The sequence below is a fragment of the Durio zibethinus genome, chromosome 2 (assembly GCF_047325235.1).
Source record: "Durio zibethinus cultivar Kanyao isolate XHJ-2024 chromosome 2, ASM4732523v1, whole genome shotgun sequence".
Lineage (NCBI taxonomy): Eukaryota > Viridiplantae > Streptophyta > Magnoliopsida > Malvales > Malvaceae > Durio > Durio zibethinus.
Window position 1 is genome coordinate 2,598,427 of NC_143163.1, and position 16,197 is coordinate 2,614,623.

A 16,197-nucleotide genomic window follows, 5' to 3' on the forward strand; every position below is an offset into this window, starting at 1 on the left:
TATTTTATTAAGTATCCAAAATTTTCTCCAACCTAGCACTTTCAAAATCAGGTAAAGGGTTTTAAGTTTCCTCTATGATAAAGCTAATAAGCTGAACATAAATCTGAAATGGCTTACAGATGAATTCTAATCTTGTAGTACGGGTCAGGATTTTCTCTCCCACTTTGCCTTCTTTCTTTGTTTTCTGATCTGACAAATAAATGGCTGGGTTATGTCCCTTCAATGAGTTGAATCAGCAAACCACTACGATAGAATATGTTCTCCAAAACAAGCCTTCAGCAGGCAGCTTGTATCATACGTTGCTTCCTCTTATAAATCATCCTACTCACCTGTTACAGCTTACCTTAAAAGCAGATTCATCCGATGCCATTTAAGGAACCTTCAACTGGTTTATATGATCTAAAGTTCTAAACCCCACTTACCCTTATCTGTTATACTTCTTCAATCAACTACTTTTATCAATAGATAAGATTCTCTAGGATATGTCCATCTTCTGCTATCACTAATGGCCGCTACAACAACAGTATAATAAATTCATAACATCAACAGAAAAAAAAAAAAAAAAAAAAGGAATTCTTGACAGGCTAACATGGTCAGTTCAATTATGGGTCACGATGAGAACGCTAGTGGGTAGGACCCGCGATATAAATAATTTAGTTTTCCTGTGACATGTTTTTTCTTTAGCTTGAGAATTATTCTTAAAAAACAGTGCTTTGAAACATTTTGTTAAGACAATTTTTATTGTTTCAGCTATCAATTCAAGTCCATTGTTTATTACCGATTTCCTTAATTTATGCTGGATTCTGACAGCATTATTTTATGCTTGTTCCTGATGATAATGCCTCCAAGTTTCCTCTCTGATTGAAACAGTGCAACAAAATCTTTATTATAATTGATTTGGCATCTCTATTATTAAGAAATTATTAAGGTAATTATTTGTGCCAAGTTTCAAATAAAACCTGACATTATAAGAGAATAATTAAAGGCAAAATCAAAGAGTTTTTTTTTATTAATATTTTAAAGCACAAATTGGTTATAAATGATAAAAAAAAATAAAGTAAAAAAAATAAAATGATTAAATAATACTTAATTTTATTTATACATAAAATTTGAGAAATTTACGAAATAAATTGATGATATAATGAAATTAATATAATATTATATATATCATATTGACACGACATAAATAATAAATTTAAAATTTAAAAACATCTCTAATTATCTATTAATAACTTTTAATAAAATAAAAACTATTTTATCTTTTAAATCGAAAAGTACCCTCAGAGCAATATTTTCAATCTCGTGGAATCTGCTCTTTTAACAAGCCATCTCGTTCTTTGAGCCTATGGTAACAGGCCATCTCCATTATGGATGCAAGCCAACTGTTCAGTCGTTAATCCCAATAAGCGAAGTTAACCACCGAATTTTAGTCGTTTATCTATTGTAAGGGTCGCATCAGATAACATTATAGGAGCTCAGATGGTCAAAAAGTGACCTGATGTGGATCAATTTTTGCAACAACCTTTTAGAAGTTAGCTCAACCCAATTCAACAAAAGGTACTTAATTTGGCAAAATTTTCAAGGGCAAATAGTCCCACTACTTGACTTTATTCACACTTTATTAAGGCCCCATTTGATTATTTTCGCTTTGGGTACCCAACCCACGTTTCAATATGATTTACTAAATTGATTCCACTTCCACCGAACAAAGTGATAACATGACGTAATAGGCTCCTAATCCATGGCAGACAAAGGCAAAAGCTGAGCTGAAAACTTGTGAGTTCGGCATGCTTCACACAAGACAGCCAAAATCCTCCATATTCTTGTTACAAACATGCTTTTAATGAAGATCTCTCCTATTCTTTGCAATTCAATTAGCCAAGAGAAGCAAAGAACCAAAACTGAAAAGCCAAAGAAAACAGAAGACAAAACCAAAATTGGTAGACCGAAATCAAGCAATTCATCTACTAAATCCTAAAATTTTAGAGAAACAACACCTTTTAATGTATATTACATTGAAATTCTAAGGGGGAATCTTGAAGCTGGTGGTTTACAAACTGGCCCAAGAATCTGTCAGCTTTTCAAACAAAAGCCAAACCCCATTTGCCCATCAAAGCTGCGAATCTGTAAAGAATTCACACTAACAAAAATAACAAAAGCCATGATAAAATGATGGAGAAAAGCTACAAGTAAAGAAATGAAAACAAGAGAGAGAAAGCGGTTGATGCCATGAGTACAGATTGTAGAATAGACGGAGAAACTGTTCTTGGTGAATCTCCCATGGCTAAACCAGCTAACCATGACCCATCTGTCAACATGGTTTGTCCAGATCCTGATTCAGAGCTTGAACCTGAACCAGAGTACCCAGTTCCAGAGAATCCATAACCATAACTTGAATACCCTGAACCAGAATACCCATAACCATTACCCGAATAAGTTAACCCAGATTCTGACCCTGATCCTTGTGATGTTGAGCCTGTCATTGGGGTTGATTCCGTAACTGGTGTAGTATCTCTCGAAGATTTTTGACTACAACAAGATATCAGGAATAATCCATAAATTACTCGTGCAGTAAATATACAATTTTTGTCAGATTCATCCTCGACAAACAAATCAATTAACATTTAAAAGCAGCCTATACCTCATCAAAAAAATACAACTTCATTTCACCAATAATTCACTTTAATCTTTTTCCCCCTTAAGCCCCACCAATTTCCTAAGCGATAGAGACAGAAAGAAACAAAAAAAAAAAAGGAATAATCCTACAAACTACCAAAATGAGCCATGTATACCTGGGAGAAGAATCTTACTGATAAAAACAATCATTAACCATATCAAAATTTTCATTTCAGATTAAGATTTTAGACGACAAAAATACTAGTGAAACATTACCTGGGAGAAGAGGGACAAAACGTCACCGTATAATCTGCTCCAGTACACGTGAATGTGCTTGTAGCATCATCGTATGCATAGCTGTAGGATCTCGGACACGCGGCCTTGAACATCTTAGAATAAACCGATGGTTTACACGTGGTGGGTGTGCTATACGCGCCACTACAACAATATTCGGGACTCCCAAATGCCTCACACGCGCTTTTGCAAGCATCACCTTTCCCAACCCGTAGCTCCGACGGGCATTGCTGGTTCAAGTCACTTGTACATCCGGTGGAAGCACAAAGACCCGACCCGCCACTACCTTCAACGATCACGGGAACATTGTAGCCATCAACAAGGCTGACGTCATAAAAATCTTGCCCTCCAGTTCCAAGAGTGAACTCAGCCAGAGTTACTGGTGGAGCAGCTCCAAGTCCGTTGCATTCCACCTGACCCGACCCACAGTCGCCTGTTACGCAGGTTCCAGAACCGGATCCGTCGAATGTGCAGCCCGTTCGGCCCCAGAAGCGACCCGACCAGCCAGTTGGGGCTTGAAACGAACGAGACGAGTCTTTAGGCAGCTCGAATCCGGTGCTGTCGAGTCTGGGGCTGCCTGCATTTGCTAATATCCCAGGCCAGACAGTGTAGCCGCATCTGTTCACAAATGTGAAAGAAGCACCCGAAACACCTGATAAAAAAAATGACGGGTTTTTTAATGTAAAATTAAAACTTTGACATGTTAGAAAATATAAATCCCTTCCTAAAACTGTAAATGTGAAAGAAACCGAAAAAAGAGGGAGCTTGGTTTAACCTTTTGAGGTCACAACTAATACAATGAGGCTGAGAATTAAAGGTGAGGAGCTAATGGAGTGAAAATCCATCAGGATTTTGCTGCTGCTGCTTCTTCTTTTTCTGTTTCTAATGTCTTTCATTTCCTTCAACTTGCTTAGTTAGCTAATTCAGAATGGAGTGTGAAAAGAAAGTTTTGGGTTTATGGTTTCAGAAAATGAGCAAATGGTACAATAATGGAGGAACAGAGGACAATGCAGGAGAGGCCTTACTAATTACTATGCCCCTGAGTGAAGGGGGAGTGATAAGAAATGAAGAAGGGTATTGGTGAAGAGAGTGAAGGGATTGAATTATCGAAAAACCGACAAAAGTGTTAATGGGAATGACAGAAGAGACAGAGAGAGGTCATTGAGCAGGACACTGACCAGTATCCGCTGCTAGCTACTGTAATATAATTGTTAGAAAATTTAAGACAACAGAAATAATAAAATAAAAAAAATTACTTTGAGGTGCAAAAATATTACCTTAAAAGTAATTATGTTTATAATATATAATAAAATTTTAAACAGTCATTTTTTTTTAGATATATTTATTTGAATCATTATATATATTTTTTTGTTTAAATATATTTATTTAGAATAAAAATAAATTTTAGTAATATTATGAAATAAAAAATAAAAGATTTAATCAAATATTTATCTTTGACTTTTAAAATTATCTAATTCATTAAAAAAACTCTTAATAAACTCAAATGATTTGATTCACTCTAATATTTAGTTCAATTATTTAAAAAACATAAGTAATCTCTTTTTAATTATATATAAATAATTTTTTTACTCAAAGTGACATACATCACATTCTAAACTATCAATAATTTTTCACTAGTTTGAAATATCTGTGCTTAATCTTTAACATTTCACATAAAAAAAATTATGAATACAAGAATGTATGTTTTGATTTAAACATTTAATTAGCGTATAGACTTTAGAATTCTAACGAATTTGATGGTGTTTGCAGATTAAACATCAACTCTTATAATTAAAATTAAAAATATAACACACATAATAATTATTTAATATTCTGTCAGAAATTTATAACCGTTTTAACACAATTACGGATATATGCTTATCTTTATTTGTAAACATTTACAATAAAGTTTTTAATTTTCTTATTGAAGTGGCACTACTTCTATGTTTATATAGGTGAAATTTTTTATTTATATCTTAATTGCTATAGACATTTAATCATAGACTCTATTAAGAGTTCAATTTTATCTTTCATTTATACAGTGGCTTACATTAGTATTTTAAATATTTATAATGGGTTGACTAGTGCTTACAGATATATAACAATAACTTATTGTTAGATATTAAACTTTGCAATTAGAGATTACTAATTCAAAGTTAAATTCTCATTATTAGTGTCTAAAAAGAATATTAAACTCATTCCACTTGTGGTGCTTCCTACCAAATTTTTAGGTAGCACCTTGGTAAGAGGAAAACTATTAAGTTGTTAGCAGATTTAACATATATTATTGTAATTACCTCATTTTTTTAATTATCCAATATAATTACATCTTAGACTAATATGTTTAGATTTTTCATTATAAATTTTACTATAAGCTCCAGACATAGTAACTTCATTATCACAGTACAAGAAAATAATTGTTATTGGTTGTGACCGTAACTCTATATCTATTAATAAATTTTTTAGCCATTCAATTTCCTTCCCTACTGCAACTAAAGCTATAAATTAAGATTCCATAGTTAAATGTGAAATACTAGTTTTTTTTTTATGCCTAATTAATTGTACCACCTTCAAAAGTAAACATTCATCCTAAAGTAGATTTATTGTCACTTATACTAGTGATCTAACTTGTATCTAAATATCTTTCTAAAACAGCTGGATATTCAAAATAAAATAAACCAAAACCTTTAGTTCTTTTGAGATAACCTAGAACTCTTTCTATTTTTTTCCAATGACTTATACTAGGCTTACTTGTACATTTTGATAACTTGCAAACAGCAAAAACTATATTTGGCTTAGTATAATGCATAGCATACATAATACTTCCAATATCACTAGCATATTAAAGTTGTGCAATTACATAACCTTGATTTTTTGTTAATTTTATACTTGTATCATATGGAGTTTTGTTTCTTTTATATTAAGATACTTAAACTTATTAAGTAGTTTCTCAATATAATGATTTTGATTAAGTACGAAACTCTTGTTACATCTCTTAAGTTTAATTCTCAAAATGGTATTAACTTCATTTAAATTTTTTACTTTGAAATCATAAATTATATACCTTTTGGTTTCATTTATTTCAATCATATTACTACTAAAAATTAGCATACTATCCACATAGAGACATATTATAACTCCATATTCTTTAGTAAATTTTAAGTAAATGCATTTATCCACTCCATTATGTTTAAAACTATTGGCTATTATGGTTAAATTAAACTTTTTCATGCCATTGTTTAGGAGCTTACTTTAGCCCATAAAGTGATATAATTAATTTACAAACTTTATTTTCATTACCTAAAAGAATAAAACTTTTTGGTTGTTTCATATATACTTATTCCTTTAAGTCACAATTTAAAAAGGTCATCTTAACATCCATTTGATGTACATATAATTTATAAATGGAAGCCAAAGCTATAAAAACTCTAATGGATGTTATTTTTTCTACTAGAGCACATGTATCAAAATAATCCATGCCTTTTATTTTGTTTAAAACCTTTTGTAATTAATCTTGCTTTAAAGGTTTGTATAGAACAATTTGTATTATATTTTTTCTAAACACCCGTTTATATCTTATAAGTTAGAACCTAAAGGTAAATCTACCAAGACCATATATTATTAGATATGATTAAGTCCATTTCATTATTAATAGCCTCTTTCAAAAAAGTATCATCTCTTGAAGTCATAGTTTCATTAAATATTTTAAGATCTTTATCTACATTTAGTAGAATTGGTGTTTTATTAAGCACTTTGGTTCTATTTCCTTTTATTAGGAAGACAATAAAACTTAGAGAAACAAAATCAGAATGCAAATGATTCTCTTTTCTAGTTTTTTGGTTCTTTTTAAGTTTAACAGAATCATTACTTTCTTTTCTTTTATGTCCAATTGTAAGAATCATTTCAATTTGTTTCTTCATATCAATTTTAGTATCACATATAAACTTATTTTCAAAAAATTATACATGAATAGATTCAACAATAATATTAGTATTCAAATCAAGAAGTCTATATGCTTTTAAATTATGTGCATAACCAACAAAAATACTTTTAATACCTCTAGGTCCTAATTTTGATTTATGAGAATTAAGTATTTTATAAAAAGCAATGCACCCCCACACTTTAAAATAATCCAAATTTGATTTTGCTACCATGATTCCAAAGTTCATATGATATATTCAAGAATTTCTTTGAAATAATTTTGTTATGTATATAGCATGCTATTAAAAGTGTTTTTTTTCTCAAAGATTTAGAGGTAATTTAACATTTAACAACATATTATTTACCATATCAATTAAGGTTTTATTTTTTCTTTCGGCTAAACCATTTTGTTAAGGTGCATAAGGGGTTGTCTTTTGATGAATAATTTCACTATCTTCACAAAAAAGAGAAAATAAATCTAAAAAATATTCCTCACCCCTATCAGTTCGATGAATTTTGATTTTCAACAATTGATTTATATTCTTTAAATTTATGAAAAGCTTTATCTTTTATTCTCATTAGATACATAAAAGTATAACGAGATCTATCATCTATAAATGATATAAAATACATTTTTTCTCCCCTTTGTTAATAAACCATTTAACTCACAACTATCATAATGTATGATTTCTAGCAATTCTGTATTTCTTTTCAATTTTAGAATAATGTTTTTTAGTTATTTTTGCTTTGACATAGATTTCACATTTAATATCATGATTTCCTAGTATGTTATATAACTATGCTTAGTCATATGATTCATATATTGATAATTTAGATATCCTAATCTAGCATGCCATAAAAAATAAGAATGCTCAACAATGTAAGAAAAAACATTATTTATTTCATTAATACTTAGTTTAAACATACCATCATTTGAATATCTTTTTTCAATGAATACACCATTTTTATACGTATAACTTTACCATATTATAGTACAATTTTAAAGCCATTCTTACCTAATAGATTTGCAAATACAATATTCTTTCTAATCTTAGGAACATGAAAAACATTAAGTAAAGTTAGTTTTTACTCTAAGGTGAATTTTAATTCAATTGTTTATTTTTCAATCACTTTGGCAGGAACATGATTTCTCATAAGGATATTTTTTGGTCTTTTGCATTCATCATAAGTCTTCAACTGCTCTTTGTTATTGCAACAAGAATTGTTGCACCAGAATCTAGCCACCAATCAGTTGACTTAATTGTAGTAGTCATATGAACTTCAATGATCATGCTAATTTGCATTTCGGTCACAATTGTAACAAGTTCATTATTTTTTACTCAACCAAACTTGTCTTGTTTTCAGAACTAGAACCAATCTTAATTCTAGCATTTTTAAATATACAATCCTTAATCAAATGTCATTTCTTTCCATAATGAAAACACATTTTATTCTTATTAAATTTGGATTTCTTAAATACATTATTCTTGACTTTAAAATTGTTTTAAAATTTTCTAGAAGACTTGTAAGTTTTTTTAGAATTTTGTTCACTCACATAATTCACATTGGAACCCCCAAGAAAGAGTGCATCTCTTGCACGATTTTTTTTGCTTCAATCGGTACGTAAATATGAAATTCTTTAATAATGAAAATATCTATTGAATGTAAAACTTTTTTTCCTATATCCATTCCAAGAATGAGAAAAATTTGACAAAATAGCTCTAACTTGAAGTGAATCAAGAACTTTAATTTCTAACTCACTTAACTTAGAAACTAGAATTTGTAAATCATGCACTTGGTCCATAATTAGTTTGTCATCAGTTATTGAAAATTCAAAGTATTTCAAGTTTAAAAACTTATCAGTACATTTCTTTTCGTTCATGTATTTATGTTTAAGAGCAATCTATATCTCATTTACTATTTTTATATTTCTGCATAGGTCATATAGATGATCAAATATTGAATTTAAAATATAACCTCAATAGACTAGTTTATATTTTTCACGTTTGCTTCTTATTGCCTTAATAGCATTAGAATCTTCTAGAATTGGTTTTGCTATTGGTTTCAAATTTGTACAAAGTACATAAAGCATATTTAATGCAATAAAAAAAACCATTTTGTCTTTCCACCTGTGTAGTTTGATCCATTGAAACAATCAAGTTTGATTACATCTTGATTTTGAAAATGAACCTTCATGTTTGATTCCAAATTCACAATAGCAGTAAGGACAATAATAGATGTAGTATCCATAATTACCTTTAAATTATTAAAAAATTAAAAAAAACAGAAATAATAATAAAAAAAATATGACTTTAAAACGTAAAAGATACTATCTTAAAGGCAATTATGTCTATATGATACTACAAAACATTAAAAAACTCTTCAAATCAGAAGTAATAAAATTAGTTAGGCAAAAAGATCTGTTTATAATAAATAAACAGTTATCAATCAAGCTAAGTAAAAAAGTCATGACTTTCTATATAGTTATATTTTTATGTTTAAAGAAACTTTATTTATACAATTATATTTTTCTGTTCATATATATTTGTTCAGATCATCATGTTGTTTCTTCTCTATTCAAACATGTTTATTTAGAATAAAAATAAATTTTAGTAATATTTTGAAATAAAAAATAAAAGATTTAAAAATTAAATCTATTTACTAAACAAGCACAAATATCCTAAGTGCTCAAGTCCCTATCTTTGACTTTTAAAATTGTTTGACCTACTAAGAAAACTTCTAGCAAACTTCAATGACTTGACTTACTCTAATACTTAATTCAATTACTTAAATAACATAAGTAATCTCTTTTAAATTATATATAAATTATTTTTTTACTAAATATAAAATACATCATATTCTAAACTACCAACGATAATAATACCACTTCCTACTTCCTACATCCCTCCTATTTACATCCCTGTTGTGTTGATATTTGTCAAAATAAGCATTTTCTTTCGTAAATTTTAATACCCTTTAACAAGGTAGATAAATTTCTCTATCCTGGCTAGTTTGTTTGACTTGAAAACAATTTTTGTTGTAGAAAAGAAAAGGCCAAATAAATACTCCTTTCTTGTTTGGTAAAGACATAAATATTCTTTGTTTTTATAAGCAATTTTGTCAAGATTAAATCGGATTGGTTGAATCGAAAGCAATGACCCATTTGATCTAGAAAAAACTGTGAAAATCGTTTGATAGTTGAGCCGATCAAGAACCGGTTGGATTGCATTAAATTGGAACCTAATTTACCTCAATAAGATGATTCGATTATTTTACATTCTTGTTTTATCTAATAAAATTTGAACCTTTAACCTACTTAGTCTCTGGATTAACGTTTTAACCACTTTGTCAAACATTAAAACATCGTCTTTTTGTTATATATTCACCATATTTAATATGTAATTAATACCAAATATAAAGTCCAACAAAAATGTGCCACAACATTGAACCGGTTATTGAACCAATCGCCCTGATTGAATAAAAAATTGAAACTCTAACCGGTTCAATAACTGATCAAGTTATTAAAATATTGTTTACAATAATATGTTAAAATACGATATGATAATATGATATAAATATGATATATTAAATGATACAAAGATAAAAAAATTTATAATATTAATAATTATTATATATTAATTTAATAAAATAAATATATATTGTATATTTTTATATTCATATAATTTTAATATAAAATATAATATAAATATACGAATTTTATATTTTATACTATATAAATATATAAATCACTAAATCTAAATTTGAAATTATAAGTTCAATTTCAACATAATATGATGAGTTGACATAAGGAGTTGAGTTTGGATTAAAAAATAGAAAAACTTTTTTATAAGAATATGGCGTGTAAACCTAGTCCAAACTCATTCATTACCAAGTCTACGGGATTTTTTAATAATATATATTTTCAAAAGTTTTTTTTATTTAATTTTCTCATCAAAAATCTTAACTAAGAATGACAATTCAACCTGTCATTAAATTTCGACTACGATGCAAATTTATAATTTTTTTTTTTTAAAATAAGATTTTCAATCAAGTTAGATTTTAGATAAATTCATCTCACCTCAACTTGATATGATATATATAAAAATTATTTTTTAATTATATATATTATATTATATTTAATTTTATATTTATATTTTAAAATAATATTTTATATTAAAAATATTTATTAATTTTAAGTCAAGTAAAATTAGATACAAATTTATATAATGTTATATCATATTTTAATATTATGGATATAAAATTAAAATGAATTTGAGTAAAGTAAAAGCGAGTCTCGACTCAATTTGATCTGTTGCTATCCTTTTAATGTTAAGAGCATATTCTTCTTGTTTCGTACATCAATTTTATTCCTTTAATAGTTCTTTCAAAAATGAATTTTGATTGATAAAAGAAATTTATTTATCACATTCGATCCTAAAAAATACTTTATACTTATAATAATATAAAATTGTTAATATTTATTTTTTAAAAATAATTTTAATACTTGAAAAAAAGATATTTCTTGGAGAGAACTCGCATTTGGCTTACAGGAATTTTACCACTCTATCATGCATAAAAAAAAAATTAATACTTGGTAAATTCGTAAATTCCAAACCTTTCATAAATACTGAAAATTTTTTAGTTATAAATTCGTAATCAATACTTGGTAACATGAATTCGATTGAAGAAAGGTTTGGAAAAGTTCTGTAGTGGCTCTGTTTAGACCGCAACACGTATAATTTTGTCTACAGTTTTGTCAGGGTGATTATGGCTTTAGCTGTGGACTAGCTAGAGTCGAGGTTTTATGGGAAAACAATTGTTACGGGGAGTATCGGTAACCTAAGTACGAATGTAATAGAGTCGATAGAGTAAAAAATCTGAGTTCGACTCATAATTTTAAAATTGATATTTATTTCGAATTCGTTCGAATTTTTTTTTTTAAGTTTGAATTAAATTTATGATTGAATTTAAATTATTTGAGTTTACTCTATTAAATTAAATTAATATGTAAAAATAAATTTGATTTATATATTCAATAAAAATTTAATTATTTATGTTCAAATTTAAACTCGAACTCGAAATATTTTATTAATTAAAATAATAAAAATATATTTAAATATAAAAATTCGATTAAGTTCACGAACTACTCGAGTCGAATATAAAAATTTTTAAATTTGATTCGATCGAGCTCGACTCGATAATAATCGCATCGAATTTAAATTTTTTTCGAATCGAATCCGAATAATTTATAAATTTTAATGTATCATTTACACTCTTAAACTTAAAGTTCATTCACTATTTTTTTTTAATTTAATATAAATAAATTATTTAATTTTTTGTGTTAAAATAAGATGTGATTCAATCAAACCTCTAACACGTATTTCAGTCCAGCCTATTATAAGTTCGAGGGACTTCATACTTTCTCAAAAATAATGATACCAGTGAAATACAATAAGGTAATTTTTGTTAATCAAGTATCGATTCGGATTTAATTATATTTTTCTGTGATACGATTAAATTTATTATATAATTAATTAAATTTAAATATTAATTTTAATAAAATTTATTTAATATAAAATATTTATTAAAAAATTTTAATTATAATTATAATAATTTTATTATTATTTTTAATCTACCCATAACTAATTTTATTAGGATGGAATTTAAGGCAAGAGTCCATCCTCCCAACATACTAAATTATGTCACCCTTGAGATGCTAGAGTTTTAATGTCACAGTTAATAATTTACTAACCAATAAGATCATAGATATATATATATATATATATATATATATATATAAAAGGTCACATGCTATCTATAAAAATCGATAAAATTTTATTTGAAAGAATAATAAAATTAATTTTAATAAAATTAAAAATTATAATAAAAATTATTATAATTAAGAAAAAAATTATCATAATTATAAATAAAAAAATTTTATTAAAATTTTTTTATTAAAACTAATATTTAAAATTAATTACTAGTGATAGTAAAATCTAAACTAAAAATAATTATTTATTTATACTTCAATAAATTGTGTGTTCCTATGCGATCATCCACACAACGAACCTGTACGACACAGCGTGATTTCCTCTTCCAAACGAGAAAGTCAAAAAAAGAGATGAAGCTTTGCCAAACAGGAGGTCCCACCCACCCATATCCTTTTCCTTTGATGTGACACCTGTAACTTCACTTGTCCTGTCATCACGCAATTATTACAAAAAAGAGCGATCAGAGATGGTAGAATTATGATACGTGGCAACTTGTTATTGGCTGTTATACGCCGGGTCATGTTTAGCTGACCGTTGAATTGGTTGCCATGCTGGAGACGGAAGTGCAATTATGAGAAACGCATCGGATTCGATGCTCTCGTCTTTTTATGTATTGCTATTGCAGATTCAATAAAAAGCATAATTTTTTGACTTATATTTTGAAAATGGTAATTATAAGGTCAGAAAATTAAAAGTAGGAAATTCGAACCCAAAAATTAAGCGACTCCTACTAATTAATTTACCGACGACACGTGCAAGATTTAAATGAATATTTTAATTAAAAAATTTAATTTAAAATCTCTATAAATCGACAAAATTGAATTAAAAAAATCATTGATCTATCCATACTAAAATAAGTTTTCAATCCATAGATTAACTTTTTATTTTTTAATCAATTTTAATAAAAAATTTTACAAAAGAAACTGTCCTTAGCCTCCCAAAAATAAACACAAGGAAGATGAATATTTCGGGCAAATCCATTATCATCTCACCCACCGACAAATGCATTAGCACAATATAGTGGTAAAGTGTAAAAGTTATTTTCCCTAACCATAATTACTCGGTTTAAAAATGTAGAAGAATGATAAGTAATTTTTCATCCAAATTCTTTACAGAGTACGAAAAAAAAAAGATTATCATAATCCTATCTATAATTTAAGAAAATTTGTATCAGCCATCCAGCTCTAAGTTTCATCAATCTATGTAGTCGGAACAGGAACAAGAAAATATTTTGCTGGAAACGGGACCAAGGCCAGTTCCAACCTGTTGCTGTGGACTTCAGTTAAAAGATGCTTAACAACTAACCATTTTTGTTTTTCAAGCTTCTACGTATATATTGGAGGGAAATACATTAATGGCAAAACTTTCCTCTGTCTTTCGAGAGACTTTATGGACCAAACATCTATTACCAGCTTCAAAACAATCCTGAACACACTTAAACTTGATTCCCTTCGCTTTCGAAGAAGAAGGCTATATATTACTACTACAATTTAGAAGATTTAAAAAGAAAATGAAAAAAATACTTTCCGATGAAAACTACTTTGGGGAAACTTCTTTTTATTTATAATTATTGGAACTGATATGGAAACAAGGAACTTTGTCTTCTGGATGTCCGGTTTCAAAAATATTGAGCCAAGAGATATGCGTTCTCTTTTACTGTAGTACATAATAATTAGATATTGCTATTTTTTTTAACTATCGACATCATTGAGGAAGCCATCCACTTGACATTGGATTACATAGGCGATTAAAGCCAGCCAAGTTATTCATCCCTAAAATTAATTGGATTTAGAAACATTGGCCAAAACCCCAAACGAAAAACAAATAGTGTTTCTTTCCTTTCTGTTTGTTTTCATCTACTTGCAAAAGGTCAATGGGCCATCAAGTTACTTTTCATAAAGTGAACTTTTCAGAGAACATGAACCAGGACAGATGGGGTCGGTTAGTCCCAGTCCCATGTGAATATACAGTGTAAAACGTATGCTTGAATTGATCGGATGGAATTTGGTGGCCAAGCAATTGCAACAAAAAGTCGTGTTCCATGATGTGCATGAAATCCAGCACAAATTTCTTCTCCTACTTATGGTGGAAACAAGAGTTTGAAGAACTATAATTTTTCGTCTTTATGTTTACATAAAAATGTTTCGTTCATTTAATATGTATAGCTTCTTTAACTATAAATAAAGAAACTCAATCATCGTGCTACATAATCCAACTCCTCAGTCTCACAAGCAAATTTATTCGAACCTAAAGCTTGAATACTTTAACCTTCTTTTTTATGTAAGCATGTCAAGAAAAGGGAAGATTTGAATCTTCATCATATTAAAGAGAAATAGCAATTGGTTTCATTGTTCAGATGGATTCTTTTCACAATTGTTTGGTTCTTCCCTTTCAAGTTTTGAGTTCATTGCTCTGAATAAATAATAAGCATTCAATTATTGTCAAGAAAAAAAAAAAAAAAAAACAGAAGGAGAATTTCAATCTCTTGGCATCTAGCTATGCCTAGCCTTCTATTTTCCTTGTGAGCGCCTGCAATGTGTTATGGACCCATCACCCATGCAGTTACTGAAGCACCTTCGCGTTTGTCAAAGCCTTTTGTAACTCTGCCACAATTGAATGACTACGAAGAAGACCTGATGAGGTTATTTTGGATAGAGGTGAAATGAGGAATAAGTTGGGAGGTGATTTGAGAATGATTTGGATTTATAATAAGAAAAATTAAGGTTAAAAAGATGTTGAAGTTTGATTTTTGGAGCGTGATCCTATGTTAAAGTTAGAAAAATATATGAAGTCAAAATTAAAGAGGAAAACCATGAGTTACAAAAATTATTTAAAAAGCTTGAAGATAAAAGATTTAAAATAATATTCCTAATTTTTTTTTTTACCTTATAAACATGAGATGATAACATAATCTGAATAAATATAAGTTGATGATAAGTTTATTTGAACTTCAAGAAAAATCTATATAAATTGAAGTGAGCTGCATTTAATGATAGGGTTTATGATATGGGATCTAACCAAAACTCAACTTAGGTAGGTGATAGTCAATGCCAAATATTTCAAGGATACTCTCCTGCTTCCTCTCTAACTGAACAGTACTATTACTATTATTTTCCAGAGACAAATTATTCTTGGTTTTGGTAAGATTGTGCCAGATCGAGCGATATGCTTGATGGCCATCGATGTATAAGAAAGATTTGTCTCAGCCAACCAAAATTTCTTTTATATAAGTTAAAAGTACAGTGGGGCTTGACCTAACTGCGTGCGCTCTGCAAGATTAAGACGCCATGATTAGTACTATAACTATCCTTAATTAGAATTATGATTGCTCTTTTCTTATGTTCCATAAGATAGTAAATTCTCAGTACTTGTAATGTAATTTTTTTATCTTATTATAATTTACTTTACATTAAAATATATATATATATATATATGGCATTTGTTTTGCTTATATTATTATATTTTTAAACATAAACTTCATTAGCTGAGAGAAGAGAGAAACCAATGGTTGCTTTGTTCTTCTTATCTGGAATAATAAGAAGTTTGAAGGCAAAAACGGCTGGTGCTCTTTTTTTTCTGATGTCAAAAAGTGAAG

The 16,197-nt window shown here is 28.4% G+C and overlaps 1 protein-coding gene across 2 annotated transcripts; it reads right to left on the minus strand.

Annotated features, from left to right (window-relative positions):
* Positions 1-1,443: 1,443 nt before the first annotated feature.
* LOC111308228 (Pathogenesis-related thaumatin superfamily protein) lies at positions 1,444-4,102 on the minus strand. 2 transcript variants are annotated; one of them, XR_016328738.1, is made up of 4 exons: positions 3,686-4,102; positions 2,893-3,562; positions 2,015-2,529; positions 1,444-1,901 (listed from the first exon to the last, which is right to left on the minus strand). XR_016328738.1 is itself a non-coding variant. In XM_022906541.2 (3 exons), the coding sequence occupies exons 1-3, from the start codon at positions 3,804-3,806 to the stop codon at positions 2,184-2,186; spliced, it is 1,137 nt and encodes a 378-aa protein (XP_022762276.2). In that variant the 5' UTR covers positions 3,807-4,102; the 3' UTR covers positions 1,942-2,183. The 2 variants fall into 2 exon arrangements, 1 of the variants encoding a protein (XP_022762276.2); XM_022906541.2 differs by lacking the exon at positions 1,444-1,901 and having other exon boundaries at positions 1,942-2,529.
* Between the last annotated feature and the right edge of the window lie 12,095 nt (positions 4,103-16,197).

Bases quoted from the DNA above. Each gene is read 5' to 3' on its own strand.
- LOC111308228 (XM_022906541.2), bottom strand. From the start codon at position 3,806: ATGAAAGACATTAGAAACAGAAAAAGAAGAAGCAGCAGCAGCAAAATC. The intron at 3,563-3,685 runs GTTAAACCAAGC...TTTTTTTATCAG, and splicing joins ATTAGTTGTGACCTCAAAAG to GTGTTTCGGGTGCTTCTTTC. The intron at 2,530-2,892 runs GTAATGTTTCAC...ATCTTGTTGTAG, and splicing joins TTTTGTCCCTCTTCTCCCAG to TCAAAAATCTTCGAGAGATA.